This window comes from Leptonotus elevatus, chromosome 20 (genome assembly GCF_054856555.1).
Source record: "Leptonotus elevatus isolate MCC_2025b chromosome 20, RoL_Lele_1.0, whole genome shotgun sequence".
NCBI lineage: Eukaryota > Metazoa > Chordata > Actinopteri > Syngnathiformes > Syngnathidae > Leptonotus > Leptonotus elevatus.
In genome coordinates this window covers 3,410,091-3,435,757 of record NC_141258.1, presented here as the reverse complement: position 1 = coordinate 3,435,757, position 25,667 = coordinate 3,410,091, and the positions used below count along the sequence as shown (strand labels likewise).

General features: G+C 40.6%; 2 protein-coding genes across 9 annotated transcripts; one reads left to right on the top strand and one right to left on the bottom strand.

Annotated features, from left to right (window-relative positions):
- Positions 1-2: 2 nt before the first annotated feature.
- Positions 3-23,327, top strand: katnip (katanin interacting protein). Of its 6 annotated transcripts, none has more exons than XM_086063878.1 (30): positions 3-147; positions 611-738; positions 1,070-1,192; positions 2,154-2,242; positions 2,438-2,613; positions 4,326-4,429; positions 4,498-4,599; positions 4,742-4,894; positions 5,945-6,185; positions 6,713-6,844; positions 7,353-7,459; positions 7,638-7,747; positions 9,268-9,367; positions 9,466-9,672; positions 10,739-10,876; positions 12,540-13,302; positions 14,389-15,162; positions 15,257-15,465; positions 16,460-16,535; positions 16,656-16,833; positions 18,069-18,234; positions 18,328-18,497; positions 18,582-18,646; positions 18,762-18,872; positions 18,982-19,121; positions 19,200-19,301; positions 20,142-20,302; positions 20,580-20,606; positions 20,848-20,933; positions 21,862-23,327. In XM_086063878.1, exons 3-30 carry the CDS (start codon positions 1,175-1,177, stop codon positions 21,918-21,920), a joined length of 4,764 nt encoding a protein of 1,587 aa, XP_085920004.1. In that variant the 5' UTR covers positions 3-147; positions 611-738; positions 1,070-1,174; the 3' UTR covers positions 21,921-23,327. The 6 variants fall into 6 exon arrangements, with proteins under 6 accessions (XP_085920004.1, XP_085920003.1, XP_085920002.1 ...); XM_086063877.1 differs by having other exon boundaries at positions 4,495-4,599; XM_086063876.1 differs by having other exon boundaries at positions 4,323-4,429.
- A 645-nt stretch (positions 23,328-23,972) lies between these two features.
- Positions 23,973-25,449, bottom strand: cox6b1 (cytochrome c oxidase subunit 6B1). Of its 3 annotated transcripts, none has more exons than XM_086064610.1 (4): positions 25,291-25,449; positions 24,576-24,715; positions 24,317-24,417; positions 23,973-24,181 (listed from the first exon to the last, which is right to left on the bottom strand). In XM_086064610.1, exons 2-4 carry the CDS (start codon positions 24,679-24,681, stop codon positions 24,128-24,130), a joined length of 261 nt encoding a protein of 86 aa, XP_085920736.1. In that variant the 5' UTR covers positions 24,682-24,715; positions 25,291-25,449; the 3' UTR covers positions 23,973-24,127. The 3 variants fall into 3 exon arrangements, with proteins under 3 accessions (XP_085920736.1, XP_085920735.1, XP_085920734.1); XM_086064609.1 differs by having other exon boundaries at positions 24,576-24,693; XM_086064608.1 differs by lacking the exon at positions 25,291-25,449 and having other exon boundaries at positions 24,576-25,254.
- Between the last annotated feature and the right edge of the window lie 218 nt (positions 25,450-25,667).

Sequence of the window (25,667 nt, the reverse complement as noted above, 5' to 3'; positions counted from 1 at the left end):
TTTAGGGGGGGGGGGGGCGTGTCTTCGAAGCACGCGTCTCCTGATTGGTGGAGAGCCATCCTGGTAACCAGGCATCACAACATAGCGGACACATGAGGAAGAGCAGCTAGCTAACTGCTAAGCATTTTATTTTTTATTACCTCGACGGTAAGTTATTATAACTACATTTTGACGGAAGTGTTGACAGTTTGTATACGGAATGTGTTCGGTTTTTGGTAGTCATTCGGTGGGCGCTAGCCGGCTAGCATCTCAGTACGTTATTAGCATATGCTAACTATTTACGTTACCTGTGTTACTGTTTTAACATTTCCTGCGCTTTATAGATTAATTCTTCATATCGGTCATTGCTAATGTGTTTCGCAGTTTAATATTTGGTGCTTTGCACCGCTTTTATTGACAGTAGCGACAGTTAGCTTGCTAGTTACGTGGAACCCAAGTGCCGTATATTGTGTCCGTTTTCAGCGTATAATGTCATTTAATATCACATTTTCGCCTATATTGTGTAGTTAACAGATGTTGGTGTCCCGTTACTAGATAAGGACGAAGAAAAATCTTTTGTGGAATTATTCGTAACCTCGGGGTGTTGTTTTTCATCTGGATCCACCTGCAGCATTTAGCAGAGGCGAAAAAAAAGAAGATACCACCTTTTTATATAATTTGAAGAATGCTCGACTCGGGTGGAAGATGGATGCGACCTGAAAACTAACGGGTAGCACTTTGCAATCGCTGAAAGGAAAGGTGGGTTTTTTAGCCACGAGCGGTGGTGTTCTGGAGGCATTTATGACAAGTGTACGATATCATGTTAGTATAAAATAAGTATCAAAATGTGTTTCAGTCCAAATCCACTTCAAAAAAGAACACGTAATTGCGATCATCACATAGGCCTATAATAAAGGCTTCTCTACAGTGACACGTGGTTGCATTCACCGAAGCACAGACATTGCATAATCGTACTGAGAAAAAAAAACATTTCAAAAATGCATAAATCAAATGTTTGCCCAATACAGATTCCCATTACTGTTATTAGGCGCTCGTGCAAGTTAAGGTCTTTCCTCTTTGTGTATCCAAGGTCAGGAGGGGCGGTGGTGTTTGCGTTTTCCGAGTGGTGCCCGAACGCACCACGAGGTTATGTGGACACAGCATCTGCTTCACTGTCCGCCGCCGCCGCCGCATTATGGACTATAAAAACGAGGTAGGCCACGTTCGCTTTGCGTAGCGTCTCATCAAGCCACATTCACAGCCTGTCGCCTCCTTTTTTACTCAACACGTCACGGAGGAGAGGAGGTTCTTTTAAATTTCAGCACTTGTGTTCCAATGCTTTCCCTTAGTATCTGAACTGCTGCCATCTAACCACTATTCTGTGTTCCTCTTCCCTGCCTTGCTTGCCTTCTGCTCTCTGCTTTTTGACAGATGCAGTAGCCTGTAGTAATTCGCAAGTAAGGGTCTTGGGATTTTCTTCTTTCCTGCATGATGGTGCACGCATATAAATGGATGCTCCTCCCGATAAAAATCACTAAAACGACACATTTTGGAACCCAAACAGTTTTTTTTTTGGTTTTTTTTACAAGATCACATTAATTTCACATATATCGAGGTCCATATTTACTCAAGTTTTCTAGATGAGCACCCACTGAAAGTCCACGTTTGTAGCTCATTTTATTCCCTCGGAAGGCCATAAAGATTTTGAAGCATGAAGAATTCAGAAAATTTTCAAAACAAAATATTTTTTCATGCAGATTAATGTTAGTAAACAATGTCGAAGGTAATCGACAGAGAATGTTCAAAGTTGGGGATAATTTCATGCTAATTTTTTTTTTAATTAGCTAATTCAAAATAGCCCACCACCATTAGATAAGATGTATTTATAATGCTCCCTCAATATGTTAAGGATAGACATTTTTATTTTGAAAACAAAAAGTGCCAAATCTAGTCCAACAACTAATATAAGGCTCTTGGGATTTTGAAATCACAGCACACTTTTTTTTTTCCCCAGTAGATCCTCGTCTAGAAAACAATTTTTTTTTCTCCTAAATAATTGCCTTTGCAAAACCAATGTGGTGTTTATATTATAGCAGTAATGAAATGTCCTGTGTCATGGTCAAAACAATTGTCAGCCTTCTTGACACGTCTGTGCGTTGTGCGTGCCCTCGAAGGAAACCGAGGCGTGCCACGGAAGGAAGCTCACTCCCGCCGTTGACAACAACGTGGATGAATATTTAATCGAACTCCAGCAGAAAAACAGGTGAAGTGTGAGGACGGGCCCTCGAGGTAGACGCGTATTGGATTTCACAGTGAAGATGCTTCATTCTTCTGTGACTTTTAGTGCTTTAAAGCAATGATCGCCTCTTTTGTTTTAAGAAAGATTACATTGGAAGGTTTGTGAGATTCCTCATTTTATTCATGGGGGGTGCTATATAAAGTTGTCTGTGGTCCACAGGATCCTGAATCACCTCAAAGCCAAAAGCCCCAGAGAGATAGAACTGGAAAGACTAGAGCAAGGCTTTTCCATTTATTTCAACGGAGCCAATGCCGAATCCTGCAGGAGGCAACACAAGAGCCCCAACCACAAGCCCGTCACCTCCGCGCCTGTTTGGAGGACTCCGTGTACAGCAGGTTTGTAGTTTCCCATAAATATTCACTCTACGGGTTTTTTTTTTACGTACTTACTGTAATGCCCTCACATGTGGGAAAGGAGAGCCTCAGTCGCAAATGCACTTTCCAGCCGTTAATAACTTATGAAGAAGCTGCTGTTAGCAGCAGTTCACGCCCCCCACACGTGCAGAATCGCAGACGTCACATGCCACCCCAGCAGGCCCCGCCTCTTAAAGGCACGTGCGTGTACATACACACGGCAATATAGCACAGTATTTTCTATGTTCTAATCTAAACTGCTGGCCTTCAATTATATATATATATTGCATTATATGATTTTTTTAAATGTATGATTTAACATTAGAACGGGTCATATTAACCCAAGAACATTATTATGCAATTAATCGTATTTCAATTATTTTACTCCACAATTACAAAATCAGCATCATCAAGAGAAAAAAAAAGATTATTAATACTCGTATTTCAATTATTTTACTCCACAATTACAAAATCAGCATCATCGAGAGAGAAAAAAAGATTATTAATACTCATTTTTGAGTTTAAATGTATACATTTGCACTTTTTTAAAATTGAAACAAATTTAATAAATTTTGTGAGTTACAGTGTTTTTAAGAATTTTATGTGTCTTAATATTTCTTTTATTAGTTTTTTGCGTTCAATCATTTTCTTGTTTTGCACCCAAAAAAAAAAAAAAGATTGCCCTACTGCACAGTGCACATTCTGCACTCCAACTACAAGTTTTTGCCAACATAAATAAATAAATATTATTATACTAAATATATTTTAGTATAAATTCAGTTTGGTCCAAAGCAAACTTACATAATTATAGCGTTTCTATTTTTCTTTTAAATTGGTCTTGATATTTTTAAATATATAGACATTGTCTTGTTTTGTACCAAAAAATAAATGACCGTCCTACTGCACAGTGCACAAGCTGCACTCCAACTTCAAGTTTTTGCCAACATAAATAAATAAATATTATTATACTAAATATATTTTGGTATAAATTCAGTTTGGTCCAAAAGGAACTTACATAATTCTAGTGTTTCAATTTTTTAAATTGGTCTTAATATTTTTAAATGCTTAAAAATGTTCTTGTTTTGTACCCAAAAATTATTGTTTGAATAGTCGTTATTTCAATTACTGCCAAAATGATCGTGATTATTATTTTTTCCATAATCGAGCAGCAACAACTATAAAACACATTTTTAACGGTCTCGCTACATTCGCTGTCATTGATCCCTCTAGTGATGAACAACAGAATTACAGAATTAAATCAAATTGTGTGTCATCTTACAAGTGACAAATGTTTTTTTTTTTTTTTATCCACTACTGTACATTAGATACAGTTCAGAAATGCAACTTTTAATTGAAATATATTTGAATGTAATCTTTTAGTAATGTTGGTTTTCAAACGTTTTACTTGTGTGCAAATTTTAGATACCATCTGTTTAATAAGTATTCAATTATTAGTGTTATGTAATACTAATTAATTAACAGTCCATGACACTGTATACATTCCCCATCAAGTTAGCGTGCGTCCAGCCTCAACTGAATAAATGGTAGTGACAGTTCGAGCCGGCGGCAGCTTTCCCGTGCATGTGCCGCGGACCATCCGCATGCATAATTGCACAGCGTTCCGTCTGTGGCGAGCGAGCGCGGCGTCGCACGCTCTTCACGTTGCCTTTTTTCGCGCCGTGACTCATCAGCAGATGTCTGTCGAAGCGCCCACCAGCCAAGTGAAGATTTGGAGCCCGGCCACAAGCGGAGGAGCCACACCGCCCCCGGAAAGGTCCAGAGGAAAGAATGGACACAGGTATTATTGCCACTTACTGAATCCGTTTGCTTTTGAAATCAGAAGCAAGTATTTCAATTTTCAAGCAGGATTCCATCATAATACGAACAGAGGACGGACAGAATTTGAAGATATGCCCAGAGAAACGCTACACTGATGATTTTGAGACGTATGAAAGCGTAAACATGAAGGTAAAAAAAGCACACAACGTCCACCAAGCTTGTGTTCTTTATTTTTTTAAGGGGAGGGGCCGTGTGTCAGCGACAGCTGCCTGCACAATTTAGCATCTCTCCATCTCTGCCGTCCACCCCCCCCCCCCCCCCACTCGCGCAGAGCTCCGGCCCGGGCTCGCCTCGCGCTCCCTGCTCCCCGAGGGACACCTGTGCGCTTTCGCGCTCCTTCGGCTCCAGGCCCCACAACCAAGCAGGCCAACAAGGCGGCCAGGAGCACGGCGAAAAGGTGCTTCTCAATCTCGAGGAAGTCAAGGTCAGTGCGAGGAAGGCTTCAAGTACAAATGCTGATCATTGATTTGATTTTTATTTTTTATTACTTTTACAACACATTTGTACTTTGTACTCCTTTGTCAAAATTGGCTTTTTTTTCCCCCCCCGCCAACATTTGACTAGAAACAATATACAATGGATATAAGTCTACACCCCCCCACACACTCAAATGCCACATTTTTGTGATGTAAAAGGATGAGACCAAGAAAATGATTGTAAAACGTTTTAATGTAAACTTTAACGTGACTTGTAACCTGTACAACTCAACTTGGTGGAAAAAATAATAATCGAGCGGGCAAGTCAAATTAAACAACTGAAACAATTTTAAATAACAATCAGATTTAAATTGCTTCTAATTGATGCAATGCAATGGGTTTTTTTCTTCTTTGCAGCATCAAGCATTTCATTTTTACCATAACTCATTTGCCCCCCAAAACGTATAAATATGTTCTATTTTAAATATTACCATGCTCCCAAAGACATATTTATACTTTTTTATTTTTATGCTAGAGGATACAGAAGGCTTTGCTGCATTTTCTAAACGGAAGAGAATGCTTGAAGCAATGGTAGTCATTACAAAAAAACGGCCAGCAGGGGGCAGTAGAGTGCAAGAGATCAACCAGGGCCATGTTGCAAAAAAAAGCTCTTTCCCCCACTGTTTTAAACAGATTTGTGAATGATGAAACGTGGCTATATTTTAATGTTATTTGCTGCAAAACGGAAACCGATAGACAGATGTACTTTTTTTCCTGATGAAAGAAGAGACTCAAATTTTTATTTTGGTTCCATGTTTTAATAGCAACAGAACACAATATTCTGTGGGCCTTGCAAAATCAGTCAAAATCCAGTAAAACAGTCGGGAGCGGAGGGGGTTGCTTCAGTCAAAATGGCTGCGAGTGAATGACTTCATCTTTAAGCATTTTTTGTGTGTATTTTAGCCCCCCCAAATGTTTTTTCATAATGGTGATATCCCCTTGCTTGTGTAAAATACGCGCGAGTGCACGTATATTAACGGCAACCTCTTTGTATTCAGGTTTTAAGGCGCAGCCTGGAGAACAGCATGCGTCGGAGCAGCCGCGGCTCGGCGGGAGAGGAGTCAGACGAGGAGTGGGTGGAGGAGCAAATCGAGCGCGACGAGAGCACCGAGAGTCTCGACGAACTGGGACTTCCCGTCTCGTCCTCCAAATCGTCCTCCAATCCTCGGCCCAGCAGCTCACATAGCCATTTTGACCCAGCCAACCTCATTGTCCTCGACTTTGGGCCGGCGCCTAAAGGTGGGTGTCACCCTCCACTTTAATATGTAAATATAGTGTGATTTCCCTAACGTACACTTTTTTGGGGGGGGGGGGGGGGGGCTTGACAAGTTTCACCAACCAATCAGAGCACAGAGAAACAGCTCTGGGTAGATTAGATAGACATGGCAACATGTAGAGGCTAAAATCTGATTGGGCAAAAAAAAAATCTTAACATTTACTGTATACATACATGCTCATACAGGAAGCAACAAACATGTAACACGTTTGAAGTAAAATTTTAACATTCGCTATCGGTTGGGAACCTTCGTCCAAATTTGTTAATATTCATATTATTTGTCAGTTCCTATCTCGCGCTGTTATTTATTTATTTGTTTTTTTACAAACTACCAACCAATCTAAAGTGTTAATAAAAATGTCTTGATAATTTTAATGATGCAATTTTTAATAACTCCAAAAATATGTTTTCTTTCCTGATGTCCTGTGGTTTGTACATTGAAAAATCCCAGCCAACATTAACAATACTTTCTTGTTTCCACCGATTTCAGGTCGTAAGCTTGAGCGTTCGTTGTCTGCAAAGCGAAAGGAAAACAGTGAATCCTTCGTACCCGCCAAGCCAATGCTGGTGAAGAGCAAAACGTTAGATATGCCGCCTTCAAAAGACAGCTGGGGTAGTCCGAGTAAGTCTTTCGCTTAAGCATTTAACTAGCATCTAGTCTGTTGTGCTGCCATTGGAAAAACAAAAGATGTGGCTGGAAAAACTGTTTAATTCTTTATGTTTGTATTAAGTACAATATTACAGAGTGCTATTTTTTAAAACTCATTTGCTCCCAAAAAGGTATAAATATGTTCCATTTTAAATGTTATCATACCAAAGACATATTTATACGTTTTTTTATGTTTTTTTTTTTTTATGCTACAGCATACAGAAGGCTTTGATGCAGCCTCTGAACTGAAGAGAATGCTTGAAGCAATGATAGTTATTACAAAAACGGGCCAGCAGGTGGCAGCAGAGTATAAGAGCTCAACCAAGGCCATGTTCCAAACCAGCTGATTTACTCACAGTTCTAAACAGATTTGTGAATAATGATGAAACTTGACAAAAACGGTTGCTTCAGTGAAAATGACTGGGAGTGAATGAGTTAGTATAAAAATAAAAATAAACATTACAATTTTTTTTCTCAACAGCCAGGAGGGCTTTCACTGAGGAGCAAGACCCGGACGAGGTCGCCCGCGGGGTGTGCGAGGCCATCCAGAGGGAAAACCAGAGTCCCGAGCTTTTCTCTCGCAACACGGTCAGCATTACGCCCCCCCACCCCCACCCCCCCCAACCGTTATGACCTTCTTCCCACTGTATCCTAGCATGTGGACGATTTTAATCCAGTGACAGATTTGGCTGGCAACTCAACCCCCAACCCAAAAGCTTTGTGGATGTGCGCGTCTGACTCTTGCATTCTGCTTGACTTGATCCAGGGCAGAGGGCAGCAGATGATGAACGGCTTAGTGCATCGCAACAGCAGCGACAAAGAGGAGAGCAGAGTCGTCACTGCGGCCATGCAGAGAATCACACTCATGGGCTCCAGGTGGGTGCAAAATAAGCACACAAGTATGGCTTTGTATTCGAGCCCAAACTTTTTGTAATGTTAACCAATCTTTACAAAAACAAAAGACTTTGTTATTATACATTAGGAGGGAAGAAGTGTTTTTTTTTAATCATAAGGGGAAACCATGAATAATAATTATTAGAGAAATAGCCCCATTTTTTGAAGAATGTTTTCAGTAAAAAATAAAAAAATTCAATGCCTTTATAATGTACGACGGCATATTAGGGCCACAAATAAATGTCTATATTTTTTAGAGGTGGGATAATATTCCTATTCTGAGAAAAAAATTAAAAATCAATATTTGTGACATTATAAAGAGAGAAATAAACTAGCAGATTTGCGAGAGAGAAAACTCCGAAACTTGCTTACTTGGTTGTTTGTGCCAAGTCTCAATTCCCAAATGTGCAAAATGCATACGGCGGAAGAACTCGTTACGTTATACTTGTCGGTCAGGTTTTCAAATAAGGAAGCTAGTAATTGCTTTAGCAGAGATTAACCATATCATATCAACACGCACTGCCTCCTCCATACAATGGCACAAATATCAGAGTTTATTTCTTGTCAATTTGTGAGTTTTTTCCCGCAAATATGTCACTTAATAATATTTGTAAATATTTGAGTTTTTTATCGTAAATTTTTGAGGGGTTTTTCTTGCAAATTTGCCACTTTGTATAATGTTGCAAATATTATTTTTTTTTTCTTGCAAATTTGCCACTTTATAATGTTGCAAATATTTAGTTTTTTTTCCTCATCAATTTGTGAGTTTTTCCCCCCCGCAAGTCTGTCACTTAATAATGTTGCAAATTTTTCAAAAAATTCTTGTAAATTTGTGAGTTTTTTTTGTGCAAATCTGTCAACTATTAATGTTGCAAATATTTGAGTTTTTATCGCAAATTTTTTAGGGGGGTTTTCTTGCAAATTTGCCACTTTATAACGTTGCAAATTTTATTTATTTTTCTTGTAAATTTCTGAGGCTTTTTCCACAAATCTGTCACTTAATAATGTTGCTCATTTTTGATTTTTTTTCTCGTAAACTTGTGAGTTTTTTCTCGGGATTTTACCTAATACGCTGTTGTTCTAATGCCCGACAATTATACATTATTATATAATTTGAATTAGTTATTAATTTTTTGAAGAAAGTTTTGAGTTAAAAAAACGAAACAATTGAATGCGTTTTTAATGCCCCTCAATTTTACACGCAGATTTTTTGCTATTTACGGGCCGGTCTCTCTACCACTGCAATCTGTAATCAGAAAAAATATGCCTTTTGTTTGAAAATCATATCCCTGTATGGTGAACGGACCCCTGTTTGAGAACCGAGTATTTATAGTAATCTGATACATTTTGCCAGTTGAAAGCGGGAAAGCGTGCTATTTATAGAAACTACATGAAACTCAACGGGTTTTTTTTGTTTGTTTTTTGTCCCTGCTGAGCCCGACGACGACGCTGACGCTGATGATGATGATTTGAGAGAGCGCGATTGCCATGTTGTGTTTCAGGGAGCAGCACCAACTGCTGAAAGCCTTGGAGGAGCTGGAAGTTGCACCCACCCCCTTCAACATTCCTCAGGGTGTCAAAACAGACTGCAGCAAACCGTCGGTGAGTCCCAAAAGCCGCGCGGTTTGAGACCCCCCTTGCGAAGAATGCTGAGTCAGGAGTGCTTCAGAGCGCCTTTTCTGCGTATGTTGTCACGCCAGCCGAGGCGGGCGTCCGAGGTGCCCCCCGCTCTGTACGTCACGATGGAGCTCCTGTCCAACTGGGGGCACCAGATGCTGGTGGGCCTGACCGAGCTGCAGTTTTTCGGCCCCGGAAACAAGAAGCTGTATGTGTCGCCGCATGACCTCGACATCAGGAACGCTGACTATCCCGGGAATCTGGCGGCGCTCGTCAATGGCAAGCCAAAGGTCGGTCTTATTGTCTCACTTGGACGCAGACTGATTATTTTTTGGGGTGTGGATGCTTTACTTCCCTTCTCTAAAAATATATTTGGGGGTGGGGATACGATTTTAGATGTATAGATTCTAGGTCACATTGATGGTGGTAAAAGTTGTGAAAATATTTTTTTATGATTATTTTTATGAATTTCTTTGAAAAAAAAGAGGGGGTGTAGACTTTTTATATAGATTGTATATTATAAGGTTGCATTCAACAAACTTATTTTTTGGGGTAAATTCTAGGGCTGGGTTTAAAAAAATTAATAATTGATATTGAATCGATTTTCCTTTACCATCCTGATATTGATTCATAAAACCATTAATCTAAAAAAAAAAAAAAAAAACATTAATCAATTGTTTTAACTTCTTTTTTCCCCCATAAAATCATAAGAAAAATTTTAATTTTAAAGGCCATTTTGTTTTCCTGAAATGTACTGTTCACATTAATTTAAAAGTGTTTTCTTACATTTATGAAAGACCTGACTTATTGTACTTTGAAGACAATACAAAATATTTTTACTTTATATTTACTATAAGAAAATATTTTCATCTCATCCTTGCTGATGCCAATGTTTGTGTAACATTGAATTGATTATGACACTAAATCATTTAACCAGTTACTTCCTCCACAAAATTTAACTCATTCACTCCCAGCCATGATCACTGAAGCAACCCCCTTCGCTCCTTACTGTGTTACTGGATTTTGACAGATTTTTTTATTTATGTGGTGTATAAAACATGGACCTAACACCTACCAAAAGAAAGAATAGAGTCTCTTCTTTCATCTATCCGTTTCCATTTTGCAGCAGTTAGCATTAGAATATAGCTACGTTTCATCATTATTCACAAATCTGTTTAAAAGTGTGGGGAAACTGTGCTTCTTTTTTTTTTTGCATCATGACCTGGGTTGATCTCTTATACTCTGCTGCCACCTGCTGGCCGTTTTTTTTTTTTTTTTTTTTTTTTTTTTTAATACTACCATTGCTTCATCTGACGTTCACTGATTGGTTTGCGTCGGGCTCTGGCGGGCTTACAGACGACCAAGGAGCGCCACATGTGGACGTGTCCCTTCCACCCTCCCATCCAGCTCTACTTCATCATCCGGAACACGGAGCGCGCTGCCGACTTTGGGATATCCCGCATCAAAATCTGGAACTACAACAGAAGCCTCAACGTTAGTACCTTTTTGCTTCCCCCCCCCCCCCCCCCCCCCTCGAGTTGCGCTGCCGGGCTTCGGATGGAAACGAGTGGATGACCTTACCCGTATAGTTACGTCAGGCTGCAGTTCTTTTTAAGCAGCGGCTGGCTGGACTGCCGCTCTAGTCTGTCCAAAAAGTGGAGCACGGAGAGATTAGCCTTGAAGATTAGTGTAAGAGGGAAAACGTGGGCTTGTGTCCTTTCATCCTCACTGTTGTTCTTTCAGGCGTACGCACTGCCCAACAGATATTGTTGAGTTTTTTTTTTCTTCATTTCAGTATTAGAGATTCTTTCCTAAAGTCTGGCAGATCCTGAGCGGTAAGGAGATATGGGTGGGAATGTTTTAGCTTGACCCGGGTTCGTGTGGGGGTTCTCTGCCAGGAGGATCAGACGGATTTAAGATGGGCGTCAGCCATGTCGTTATCCATAACGGCTACTTAGTGCTAGCTTGCGGGAGCATCTATTAAATAGATGTAGTGCTGTCACGATGGAATATTTTTAGGATCGATTAATCTATTGAGTCTAAATGCATTAAAATGTATTACAAAAGCATTTTTTTACCCTGATTACTGTTTATTAACCAGTGATTGTCTATTTCGTACTTAGTATTCCTATAGTGATAAAAAAAAAAGAAAAAGAAGGGGGGATTGATGTAGTACTATGGTTTGGTCATTGTTTTCCAAAAGTAAAAACAGATGTTTGCAAATGTCTTATTTTGATTAAACAACGGAATCAGTGAACAATTATTGCAGATATGTTGAAATCAGAGGATTTGGACAATGTTGAATAAAAAAAATGGCTCCAAACAATTACTCGATTATTAAAATAGTTGTCGATTAATTTGATAATCGATTACTTGTCAATGAATCAATTAATGTTGACAGCTCTATATAGATGTATTATTTAATACTGCTACTGGGATAAAAAAATCCATAGTCAGTTGAGTTTTATAGACTTAATGTTCAGTTGTTGAAGGTTAATCGCTAATCTGTTTGGAATGTTTAAAAATTCTACCTTAGATGCATGCTTTGATTTTTTGATTTTTAAAGCTGTCTTTGAGCACTAAACAGCAAAAACTGGGCTTAAATATTTGGGGATAAAAAGTCATTAAATCAGTAATATATTACTTTGATTATGCATAATTTAAGTTTTACATACAGTAGGTCACCTAAAAAAAAATCTGCAATTATATAGGGCTGTGCAATTAATCGAAATTCAATTACAATTTCAATTATTACACTCCACAATTACAAAATCGCCATCATCGTAAACAAAAAGAAAAGATTATTAATACTAATTTTGAGTTGTTTAAATGTATATATTTGCACTTTTTTTTTTATTTTTAAATGACAAATTTGGTCCAAAAGGAACTTTTATAATTATAGTGTTTCAAATAATTGTATTTGTCCTAATATTTTTAAATGTTTAAACATTTTCTCATTTCGTACCCAAAAAATAATCTTTTGAACAATCGGGATTTCAATTATTGCCAAAATAATGGTGATTATTATGTTTTCCATAATGGAGCAGCCCTACATTTATACTAAAGTAGAAGCGTATTTATAGTCAATCTGTCTTGCTTTGGATTTTATTTTTTGCCTCTATAAATAGAACTTGAGGGCTTTTCTTTTACGTTGCAGGAACTTGACATCGGCGCGCGTCACGTAAAGCTGTACCTCAACAGCACGCTGGTATTCGAGGGCGAGCTGGAGCGAGGCTGCGGCAATCAGGTCTTCGACTACAGCAACGCCGTCGAGCTCCAGGACTTCCAAGTTTCAGATTCCTTCTTTTCCAGCCCGTCGTCTTCGGGATACAATCTCCGTGGGGCCAGCCCCCAGCGGCACGATGACGGCGGCGCGCACCAGCACCTCGCACCATCAGACGCGTCCGGTCAGGCTGCGATGAACCCGCAGGAGAGCTCGCACGCCCCGCTTCCTCCCATCTCCGCCGCCCGGCGTTCCTCAGCGCAAAGAAACTCTTTGGATGATGCCGCCGCGCCCGCGCCGCAGACCGTCACCATGCAGCCGTCGTCGTCGCGGATGACCCCGCAGTGGCTGCAGCCCCTGAAGAGGGCCGCCCCGGAGGGCTGCGAGGCCGGCAGGGAGAGGCCGCGCTGGCTGGTGCCTCAGCAGCCGCCCGCCGCCGAACCCAAATCGCCGCCTTCTGCCTCCTCCTCGTCGTCGTCGTCGTCGTTACTCCCGGAGTTGCCGTGTAACCCCGGCCGGGTGTGCAGGGGAGGCGAGAAAGCGGCCAACGGGGCGCAGTGGAAGGCCGACTCCCTGGACCTCAACTGCGACCTGCTGGACGAGCTCGGGGAGCAAAAGCACGAGCGGCCCGTCAGCGGACGGCGGAGCTCCTTGAGAAATAGGCAGCCTGAGGAGCAACACATGAAATCAAATACAGGTGGGGATTGCTCATTTGGAATTTTGGGTCTGCTTTTTGACAAAGGTGGAAAAACATATACTGACATTGGGAATGCCGAAAAGCTGATTTGAATGCATGTGCTTAAATCATTTCAGTGAAATTAGAATGCATTTCCTGATCTGGTATACATGTATATATCACTTAGCATAATTGCCATGGGTGTATTTGCAATGTACAGTCGAAGGTGGGATTCGAACCTGCGACCTCCTGGTTACTGGACAATGCCCTTTACCAACTGCGCCGGAGTGGGTGGGGAAAGTGGGACTTAGAAAAGATTCTGTCCCATTGAAAATGAATGGGGAAAAGTTTATATTTAATGTTAAATTGTGCCAATACTGTAAGTAATGTGAAATCAAACGATATGTAACCTAGGAGGCGTGAATTTTTGAAGCAAGTTGAAATTTGAACGGTGTAAATCGTAAGTGTCACGTGGGAGTTGTTACACGGCAAAAAAGTGTGGAGAATAAAAATCACAATAACATATGTGGGAATGCTTCAGCACCACAAAAAAATATTACATTGTTAAAACTAGACGTACTGATTCAACTCTTATATGTAAAAAAAAAAAAAAAAAAGAACAAAATTATAGTAATATATTATTAGTAATATATAATTATATTTTTTTATTTAATTTATTTAAAGAATATTTTATAAAAAATATATATGTAAAAAAATATATATATAAATAAAAATGTGGACTCTTGACTTTTTTTATATTTAATTTTTTTTTTTATTAAATTCATTTAAAGAATATTTTATCCCAAAAAATACAAATAAAGATGTAAAAAATATATATATTTTTTTTTTTTGAGAAATAAAAATGTGGACTGTGACTTTTTTATATATTTTTTATTTTATTGATAATTAATTTAAATATTTTATCCCAAATTATTATTATTTTTTTTAAACCCCATTTTATATATATATATATATATATATATATATATATATATATATATATATAGAGTAATTTTTTTTAGAGATCCACAGGAGAGGGACTAAAGAGCCGCAGGTTGCAGACCCCTTTCTGACACACCTACTGAATATCGTTTGTGTATTCTGTAGAGGCAACAATGTCAGCCAACGCCAGCAGGAGGCAGCGTACCCCGAGGCCTTTGGGCCACAGCCACCGGGACGACACCCTGATGGAATCGTGGGACTCCCTCACCAAGTTCAACCAGTGCCAACGTGGTCGCATCTCCAACATGGGCTTCGAGGGCGACATCTTTGACGACTTCCAGCAGCAGCAGCAGCACAGCCGAGGCTCCCCCGCGCTCGCCGCCAACCCCTCGGCCGCTCCCGCCAGCCCGCCTTCCTCCGCCTCGGCCACCCGGGGGGGCCCGTGCGCGGGCCCTGACTGCGATTCCTTCATGGAGCAAGAGGAAGACTTTGAGATCCCCGTTCTGCCCAAGGGTCAAAGGTTGCTCATCAACATTCTGTCCACCTGGGGGGACCGCCACTACGTCGGCCTTAACGGCCTGGAAGTGTTCAGCTCCAGCGGCGAGCCCGTGCGCCCCGCTCACATCAGCGCCGACCCCCCTGACATCAACATCCTCCCCGCGTACGGCAAGGACCCCCGCGTGGTCACCAACCTGACGGACGGCGTCCATCGCACGCAGGACGACATGCACCTGTGGCTCGCGCCGTTCACGGCCGGCCGGAGCCACACGATCTTCCTGGACTTCGGACACGCGTGCCAGGTCGCCATGATCCGCGTGTGGAACTACAACAAGTCGCGCATCCACTCTTTCCGAGGAGTCAAGGAGGTGGAGATGATGCTTGATGGGAGGTGCATCTTCAGGGGCGAGATTGCGAAAGCTTCTGGGACTCTTTCGGGAGGTATGGAATATTTCCTTTTTTATTTTTGTTTGTATTGTTTCAGTGTGGAAAATTGGCTGCATTAAAAAAAAAAAAAAATCTTATTTGAATTCAGGATTGGATCAATTCGGGGACACAATTCTGTTCACGACTGACGATGACATCCTGGAGGCCATGTCCCGTTTTGATGAAACTTTCCTCGGGGAAAGCGAGGGGTCGGAGAATCCGGTGCACGAGGAGGAGCTGCACCGACCGCGCACTGCTGACGGCGAGGGAGAGGAAAGACCTTTCACACAGGCTGGCTTCCGAGAGGAGGACCTCGCCGTAAGTATTTGCCTTTGAAGGGGGAAGACAAATATGTTATATGTGAGCTCACTAGTCTAAACATATTACGTTTGTGGAATATGAGTTATGCAGCAAAATCCAGCTGTTTTTATCCATCTCAGGGGGCGGCCATTTTGCCACTTGCTGTCGACTGAAGATGACATCACAGTTGCTCAGGTAACAACCAATCACAGCTCTGCTTCGGAAATCAGGTGAGCTGTGATTGGTTGTTACCTGAGACCTGAGCAACTGTGATGCAGGGTTCTTATAGTTTTGGAATTTTTATTTTAGTTTTGAGTTTGTCTGTTAGTTTTAGGGTTTTTTTTATGCTTAAGTTTAATTTTGGTTTTAAGTGAATTTTAGTATTAGTTTTTGTTTTGTTTTTTAAAAATGTACTTGTGCGCAATATTTAACTCATTCACTGCCATTGACGGCTATAGACGTCAAAAATTCATTTGAACTATTTCTATTTGTTTAACTTTTTTTTTCCACTTTTGTTGACAAGAGTATGAAAACCAATGTATGTATTGTACATTTAGAACAGATACTGAATTTGTGATTAATCGTGAGTTAACTATTGAAGTCCTGCGATTAATTACAATTAAAAAATGTAATCGTCTGACGCCCCTAATTTTTAATAATCTTTTCTTCTTTTTTTTTAATTAGGGGCATTAAGCGATTACATTTTTTTTTATTATTGTTATTAATCACATGACTTCACTAGTTAACTCAAGATTAATCACAAATTTGATATCTGTTCTAAATGTACAATTAAAAAAATTATAGGTTTTCATACTATTCTTAACAAAAAATGGCCGCCTTCTGATATTGATAAAAACTGCTGGATTTTGCTACTTAACTCATATTTCACAAACGAAATATTAACCAGAATACCGTATTTAGACGAGTGGCTTTTCCCGCGATTCAACATTTCCCACACACAAAGACCAGGATGATTTGAGGCACAGCATTACGTGATCTACATTTTTCTCAGTTGAAACTTCAGCTCAACGCCACTGTGAGCCAGTTGGAAAACACGGAGCAGATTCCTGGGATGTACACTGGAAAGTGTGAGTACCCATTGTGAATTTTTTTATTTATTTTTCTCCGTTGTCCCGATGACGACGTCTCGCTTTCAACCCCCCCCCCCCCCACCCCCACCCCCCCCCCCCCCCCCCCCCCCCCGTTAGGCCTTCGGCTGGAGCTGACATCAACATGGGGCGACTCGCACTACATGGGCCTGACGGGACTGGAGGTGGTCGGCAAAGATGGAGACGGGCTCCCCTTGGACCTCGCTATCATGGCCGCCTCACCTGGTGACCTGTGTGACCTGCCTGAATACGGACATGACTCGTGCTCTCTCGAGAAGTATGTCTGTCTTTCTGTGAATACTGAAGACCCTTACATCATTTTTTTTTTTTTTTTAGGATCTCGTCATCATTTCAACCAGAGGTGGCAAATCCAGGTCCAGAAAGTAAAATACCGTGCCACAGTTTAGCTTTAGCGGCTGGTAGCTAGCTAGCTTGCTAGTAACAGTAGCAGTAGCAGGTAAACGAGCATCATGGGAGCTAGCGAGCTAGCTAGCTAGCTAGCTCGCTAGCTCCCATGATGCTAGCTAGCTATCACCCGAGGCTAAAGCCCAACTGTGGTTTTTACTTTCTAGACCTGGATTTGCCACCTCTGATTTCAACGCAATAAACATAATGTGATTCCTGAATGCCGTCAACCTAAATATTCATGACCTCTCTGAATAGCCTGTTGTTTATGTATTGAAAAAGAAGGAAATGATCCATGCTAGAAACTTTGGACTTATCATTTCCTCATTGACCCAAATAAAAATGAATAGTTAATATCTCCTTCAATGAATCACTTTCCTTTACACTGGAAGTCAACCCCATTTATTTGTGTGTGGTTTTTTTTTACAATATGTTCTATGCACTAATCTAAATATGGCATTCTGGTTAATATTGCAAAATCCAGCCGTTTTTATCCATATCGGGCGGCCAATTTGTTATTTGCTGTGGACTGAGGATGACATCACAGTTGCTCAGGTCTCAGGTAACAACCAATCACAGCTCAGCTTCAGAAAACAGGTGAGCTGTGATTGGTCGTTACCTGAGTCAAAATAACAAAATGGCCGCCCCCTGAGATGGATGAAAATGGCTGGACTTTGCTTCATAACTCATATTCCACAAATGTAATATTAATCAGAATGTCATGTTTAAGACTAGTGAGGTCAAAAAAAAATTAAGGTTGACTTTCACTTTAAAACTGCTGGGTAAAAAATAACCCAATATATTTTCAATAATTGGGTCAATTTAACCCAAATTTGGGTTGTCCTGTTGATTTAAAAAAAAAAGAAAAAAAAAAGGGGGATGTTTTGTACAAATGTGGGTCAAATTGACCCAAATAGCTATTCGGTCCAATTTTTGACCAATATTGGGTTATTTTTGATCCAGCAATTTTAAGGGTGTAATAAAGTAGTCTCTGCAATTGTGTAAATAAGTGCTTTTTCGGCCACATAAAATGTCATCTGTATTGTCTGACTTTTTGCCATCGACACGATTACACCATATTCAAAAAATGTTTCGTCCCCCCCCCAGGCTTGTAGACGGCCACAACATCACCACAGATGACCAGCACATGTGGCTGATCCCTTTGTCCTACGGAGAGCCTCACACCGTGACCGTCGCCTTCCCTCAGGCGCAGACCATCGCCGGGCTCCGCATCTGGAACTACAACAAGTCGGCCGAGGACTCGTACAGAGGGGTGGGACGCATATCATAACAAACCATCCCGCTTGTTAAACGGTAATCGCTAAGGACAGGATTATTTTATTTTTATTTATTTTTTTTGACCTAGGTGAAGGTGATCCACGTGATCATGGACGACCTCGCCATCTCCCCGCTCGAGGGCTTCCTTATCAGGAAAGGTCCAGGCAATTGTCACTTTGACTTTGCCCAAGAGATCCTCTTCGTGGACTACCTGCAGACGCCCGCCGACAACAAGAGGGCTGAAGAGCACCCCGGCAAGTACGAACGCGTCCCCGCCCCGCCTTTGTTGTGTTGTTATCGGAGAAACGAGTCGACCGCCAAATTCGATCGTGTCCACTTCAGGCGGAGCGCCAAGAAAGCCGAACAAGCCAGCATGGACTACGAAGCTCCCATCATGCCTTGCGGATGTATCCTTTTTTGCAAATTGAAAACATACCGTGTCGTAAAAAAGGCGTGGATTTGAATGAATTTGATCATCAATGCGTCGTATTCCTTAATTATGATATTCTTTTACCTGCCAAGTCATCTTTCAGCTGCAGCTGTTAACAAGCTGGGGAGACCCTTACTACATCGGCCTCAACGGCCTCGAGTTCTACAACCAGAATCACGAGAAGATCAGCCTCAGTGAAAATAGTATCCTTTAGTAAGCCCCACGTGGTCGAAAAAAAAAAGTCAAATGAAGTCATTTTCAACCGCGTGTGCAGTTTTTTGGCACCTCGATCTGCTCCTCAACATCCGCCAGACATCGCCGCTTTCCCAGACAGCGTCAACGTGCTCGACAACGTGAGCGGCGACGTGAGGACTCCAGATAAATTAATAGACGGCAACAACAGCACGCAAGATGGACGACACATGTGGCTGGCCCCGGTGCTCCCTGGATTGGTGAGGGTTTCATTGGAAAGGGGGGGGGGGACTTTGACTTTGGTGGGTTTTGCGTATGAATCTATTGTTTGCACGCAGGTGAACCGCGTGTACGTCATCTTTGACCAGCCGGTGACCGTATCTATGATTAAACTGTGGAACTACTCCAAGACGCCACAGAGAGGAGTTAAGGAATTTGGGGTGAGCCTCGTCATCATATTATGCTTCTTCTTTTTTTTTTAATGTACCACAACAAGAGTGGAGAGGAAAAATGAGGGTTGGCAGGATTCTCACTTTATTCTCAGAATTCTGGCTTTAAAGCGAGAATTGTGACTTTAATCACAGAATTCTGAGATAAAGTCAGAATTCTGACTTTCCACGCGAGAATTCTGACTTAATTCTCAGAATTCTGCACTTTTTTCTGAGAATTCTGACTTTAAAGCCAGAATTGGGATTCTACTCTCTGAATTCTGACTTTATTCTCAAAATTCTGACTTTAAAGCGAGAATTCTCACTTTATTCTCAGAATTAAATCAGAATTCTGACTTTAAAGGCAGAATTCTGAGAATAAAGTCAGAATTCTGGCTTGAAAGTCAGAAATCTGACTTTATTTAATCTTAGAATTCTGAGAATAAAGTGAGAATTCTCACTTTAAAGTCTGAATTCTGACTTCACTCTCAGAATTCTGACTTTATTTTCAGAATTCTGACTTTATTTTCAGAATTCTGACTTTATTTTCAGAATTCTGACTTTATTTTCAGAATTCTGACTTTATTTTCAGAATTCTGACTTAGTGGCATAGAGTTATGAATTGTGGGGGAAAGTCAGAATACTCACTTTAAAGTCATAATCTTTTAGTGTCTGAAAGCTGAGAATAAAATCAGAATCCTGCAAACCTTTTTTTTTTCTTCTCTTCCCTAATCCTTTTCCGTAGTTTGTACATCATACGTTTTATTTATATATAAATAACACCACATAATAATTGACGACCCCCAACCACGCTTTTAACGTCAGCGTCACACGTTTTGTGCGTTTGCGTAGCTGCTCGTGGACGACCTCCTGGTGTACAACGGCATCTTGGACAGCGTGAGCCACAGGACCCGCGGCATTCTGCCCACGTGCGACCTGACGGTGCCGTACCACACCATCCTCTTCACCGACAACGCCTACATTGCCCACCGCGAAAGGAACACCGTCATCAGGTAAGCAAGATTTATTTATTTTTTTGCGCGGTTGTAGTTGACGCTCATTTCTTTATTGGTCCTACTGGATTTTTGTCGGCGTACCTCATGTTGAATTAATTTTTATATGCTGAATGTCAACATGCACGATGCCTTTTTCCCCCCCCCCCCTCGATTTTCACATTTTATATCAATATTTCTGCATAGCTTGAAAATGTTGCTGTAACATTAGATATGTCTTTAAGCAAGCAGACTTTCCGAAGTTTGATTGAATACAGTGTGTAATTCTCCACTTTAGCCCCCATGGCAGCAGGCGCCACAAACAGTGAGTAATACTGTAGAGCGCCCCCTTGTGGTCACTCCTCGCACTGAAGATTGCCCCAGTGCTTTTGAATGTCCCCTCACCTGGTTGTCTCGCACCCTTATCACGCTCCTAATCTGTGATCCCTCACTCCCTCTCCCCCTCAACTTCCTGTTAGATTGAGTATTTTTTTTCACTCGCGATCAACGGCAGATCCATCTGATTCCCCCCCCCCCCCCCCCTTTGCAATTTTGTCATGTCGCAGTAATTACGTGGAGGACCAGGATGTGAAGATGACCAATGAGAATCAGATCGTCCATCACAACAAGAAGAAGCAGGCAGCGGACCCAGGTGAGTGACATAAACATGGATCTTCGTTTTCATTGCGCTGCCATTGAATTATTATTATTATTTTTTAAGTCTACACACCCCTATTCAAAACGGAACTGTATTTGCGGTTCATCAGGGTTCTTAAAAGGTGGCAGATGTGTGTTGAGTCTCAAGTTACCATGATTTGGCTTGCGATAGTGTCATTATATACAGAAGTGTATTGCAGTCACTTGAAAAAAATAAAACTCCTGTTTTTCCGTTAAATTTTTTGGGAAGCTTTGTTTTTTGTGTATTTTTTTTCTCCTGTTTTTCTGAATATATTTCATTTATAGAACATTTAACAATATTACCGGTACAAAAACAAAACAAAGCTCGCCAATAAAATCAGTGAGAAAAACAAATGTTTTTTTTTCTTTTCTATTTTTTCAAGTGATTGCAAAACGCTTCGGTAATTATCGAACACGGCTTCTGTTAAATTAAATTCCTCTACTCGCTTGAAATTTGGCTCCTTGGCACCAAGATGCCACTAGATGGCGCCAGAGCACCACCATTACTGCAATGCTGTTGTCGTTCTGGCCAAGCCACAAAGAGCAGCATAACGTTTTTAGTGAATTAAAATAAATAAATAACATAAATCAGTGCACGGACACTTACTACATACAATATTTTTGATACACTTTATTTGCTAGTGTGTGTTTTTAATTAAAAAAAAAAATTTGCATGCAAAATTTACCCTATTTAAAGTTAAAAACTCATTTTTTATTTTTTATTTTATGGGGGTGAAATGAATAACATTTATTGTTCCTGCCTTACTCTTTTCTTTCTTTATACTTATTTAAAAAATAATTCTTCTGGGCACAGTGACCCATGAGCAATGTTGTTTCAGCAACAAAAAATGTCAACTCAGCTCACTAAGAACGCGCGCACGATCTTCCTCATTTCATTTCAGCTCTCCGGCCTAAAACCTGCATGACCGACGTCGGGAAACACGGACAAAGGAGGTACTGACCTCCCGTCTCCCTTTTTTTTATGAACACTCCACGTGACCCGCATGAGCCGCACTGAAGAGGACACGTTTTGCACTGATCACAACGGGTTTGCTCCACACGCGCACACACTCACACACACACACGCACACACGTTCAGTGTATTCCACTTTCTGGTTGGATTACTCCCATCCCTTCCCTCCAAACAAGAGTCAGCGGCTCCCCAAGTGCCAGGCTAAAATAAACCCGTCAGGCTGCTTTCCGCCAGCCTTATTATTATTATTATTCATGTGCCTGTACTCTGCCTGTGCCGTGTAAATACATCAATATAATAAATAGCCAGTCCAGTTTCACTCACATTTTAATCCACTAATCAGCCTCGTTCTTTGCCTAGACAAATGTAATGCTATGCACACACTTGTTGGGTAGCTATTAGTCATTTATAAACGCTATGTGGGCTCTTTGTATTGAATATTCATATGTATGAAACACACGTGCTTCAATCTTTAATACAAATCCAATTCCCTCAAATAGTGGCCGCGGGGGGGTGTTTAGTTCAAATGAGGCAGCATATTTTAACAAATTGATATCATTAATTAAAAATAATAATAAATTAAATAAATTAACAAATCTAATTCAATTGAAATTAACTGACAATTATAAAGTCAATTTTGTGAAATATATAACGGTAATTTAGATGGGGGGGGTGGTGCCTGGTTGGGTGCTGCTGTTTTGGTTAGCAAAACATCCCATCATTTAATGCTAATTGCAAAAGGGAGTTACCAATTACTCTTGTTTTGCCTCGTAAAAAATAATTTCATCGGGGGGCCTCTATTTGAGGAAATACGGTAAAAGGAGCTTCGTAGCATATTATGCCAAACGCTAGCTTGAGCTTAAACGTCATGTAGAAAAGTAGTTGAAATACAAGTGACCTTTACTAAAGTTGCGATCCAACTCGTACCACTTCAAGCGACTTAAAGTCATTTGGATCGGCTCTATTCATATTTGTAAGCTTGGATTTTGAATCGCCGCCATTACAGGCGACTTCTAATATGCAGAAACGACTTGACTTTTACCTCAAATTTCGAGATCTCACACATTTACTTTGACGTGGGTAGTTTGTGTCATGCGACACTCTTTTCGATTCATAGCGACTCTACAGCGGTCACATGAGGAAGTCTCACTAACTGCACTTGCGTATTTAAGCCACAAGTCGAATGACTCCTTGTACATAAAATGCAAAGTCGTATGTATTTCATTTGAGTATGTGTGACGTTGGTTATAACTCAGCATGGGGTGATGATTGTTGTATGAGTGTTGAATTTAGTGTTTTAGGGGGGGAAAAACTATTTATTTTTCTAATCTTGATGCTGTATATTAAATGTAGGCTTATTTCAAAGGCTAATAAACTGTCTATATGTGTACTGTATGTCGTTTTTGTGTATTTCAGATGATATATATTTTTTATAATTACTGCTAATTTCCATTACCTTGTCTATGGCGTTCACATGATGTTAGCATTGAGCTAAATACCAAATCTCCATTGTTCAAAGGCTTATGACGTCGTGACGTGACTGCAATGTGTTAGCCCGTCAATGGGGTTTCCCCATTATGTGTTAGCATTAAGCTAGCTAGTATTCCAAAAGTAGAAGTCAACTTTAAACATTTCTTAACAATAATATGTTATACGTAACCTCACTAGTCTAAACATGACGTTCTGATTAATATTATATTTGTGGAATAAGAGTTATGAAGCAAAATCCAGCCGTTTTTATCCATCTCAGGGGGCGGCCATTTTGTTGCTCAGGCAACAACCAATCACGGTGCAGCTGTTTTCTGAAGCTGAGCTGTGATTGGTTGTTACCTGAGATCTCGTCATCTTCAGTAAACATCAAGTGGCAAAATGGCCGCCTTCTGAGATGGATAAAAATGTATGTTTTTTTGCTACTCATATTCCACTAACGCAATATTAACCAGAATGCCATTTTTAGACCAGTGGGGCTGCATAAAACATATTATTGTAAAAATAACAAATAACAAATATCCAGGCATTACGGACAAGAGACGAGCAAAGTTTAGGTATGTGATATAATATACGGCTGTTATCCATTTTTTAATGCTGATTGTAAGGAATTCACATTTTTGTGTCAGTAAAGTTGTAGATGCAGCAACGTGCTCCCCAACCACTTCACTGTTAATCACATTCTCATCTGGCGTTGACACGGGTCTTCAGATCTTTCCAGGGAACGTCCCCGCCTCTCTCTGCTCATCCCACTTCTGGATCTAAGAGACACAATGTCTCATCAAAAATATTTTGCACAGAATTTTCTGCATTAGTCGACAGTTTCAAAAGCAATTTTGAAGGGAATTGTGATTTTTTTTCTCTTCTTCTTCTTCTTCTTTATTAATGTTCTTTACCCAGGATATGGGGCAGAGGGACTTGTAGACTCTCCGGTACCACTCGCACGGGGTTTTGTCCACACCTTTTGCATCCAGAGCTTTCTGGCAGCGATGGTAGTCTATAAATAGACATTCGACAACAATATTAGTTTAATAGAGTGATGACAACAATACAGTAGGCGACTTATAATATATTGTAATCCAGTGAACACGATACATGAGATCAGGGGTTGGCAAAAAAAAAAAAATCCATCTGTCCGAAACCGTGAAGTTTTACCGAGATAGTTGACCCAGCAGTTCCTGGTCTGGTTCGGGTTGGGGAACCTGGCGTCAAATGGAGCCGTGCGATAGTTCTTCAGTTTGGTCTCAATGTCCTCAGCCATCTTCGCGCGTGTCTTTAAACAACATTTCCAGCATCTTGACATTGCGTTAACGTGCCAAAGGTGGCAAAAGTTTACACCCTTGAAGCGCAGATACCGATGTTATTTACTTCAGTAAAGTCTGTTGTTAACTTTTGTACAAAATAAAAATAAAATCATGAAAGATTTGCATGGAAATGGCACTACTGCCATAAATGAAGCATTAGACAGTATTCTAATTTATATTAATGCGCCTGTAAAGTCTTGGTGAGCAAGATAAAAATAAAAAAACTCAAGTATTTGTACTTAGTTACTTTCTACCACTACGGACTTTATAGCCCAATAAAACGAACAAAAAAAAATACACCAACGATCATGGAAAATGGCTGCCAAATAATTTCTATGTAACAGATATGACTCGTCAAAAAACTATGTAAACCATAGAATTATTAATCGAAAGTAAAAAATAAAATACGATACATACGGTATTAGGAAATTAAAGACACGTCGGGGGAACATTTTCTAAACATATATGTTGTATTTCCTCAAAAGGAATAAATAGTGGAATATAGATATATTGTAATAGCATATTCTGTTATATAGAAAGAATATTTAGAATATGAAAATAATTACCTTAAGCCCGAATTACTTCTGTGTCTGCCGACTTCAGTCCGCTCGGAGGTGAATGTGTGACGTTAAAGTGATAAGCGCTCCCCCGCCGACGATGACGTCAGCAGCCGTGCGGCACCGCGCGAACGGTATGGCGGACGCACCGGGTCACATTGAGCCGCAATCTACCGGAAGCCGTAGCACGGTTACCGCGATTCAACCGTCGGCTGGGGGGTTCATTTTTAATTGAGCGACACCCCCACTCTTCGACTGCGTAATTTCATATTCTCGGCCAGGTCTTTGAACGTCTCCCAATGCGGAAGTGTCTGACAAGTTAATGATTACGTCGCAACTCCGCGGTAATAAAAGTGATGTTTAGGCTTTTAAGAATTACATGTCAA

Coding starts and splice junctions, on each gene's coding strand:
- cox6b1 (XM_086064608.1), bottom strand. CDS start 24,723: ATGTCAAGATGCTGGAAATGTTGTTTAAAGACACGCGCGAAGATGGCT. Junction 24,418..24,575: donor CTGCTGGGTCAACTATCTCG/GTAAAACTTCAC, acceptor GTCTATTTATAG/ACTACCATCGCTGCCAGAAA. Junction 24,182..24,316: donor CCCTCTGCCCCATATCCTGG/GTAAAGAACATT, acceptor TGTGTCTCTTAG/ATCCAGAAGTGGGATGAGCA.
- katnip (XM_086063874.1), top strand. Junction 10,877..12,539: donor ACTACAACAGAAGCCTCAAC/GTTAGTACCTTT, acceptor TTTACGTTGCAG/GAACTTGACATCGGCGCGCG. Junction 18,873..18,981: donor GATCAGCCTCAGTGAAAATA/GTATCCTTTAGT, acceptor AACATCCGCCAG/ACATCGCCGCTTTCCCAGAC.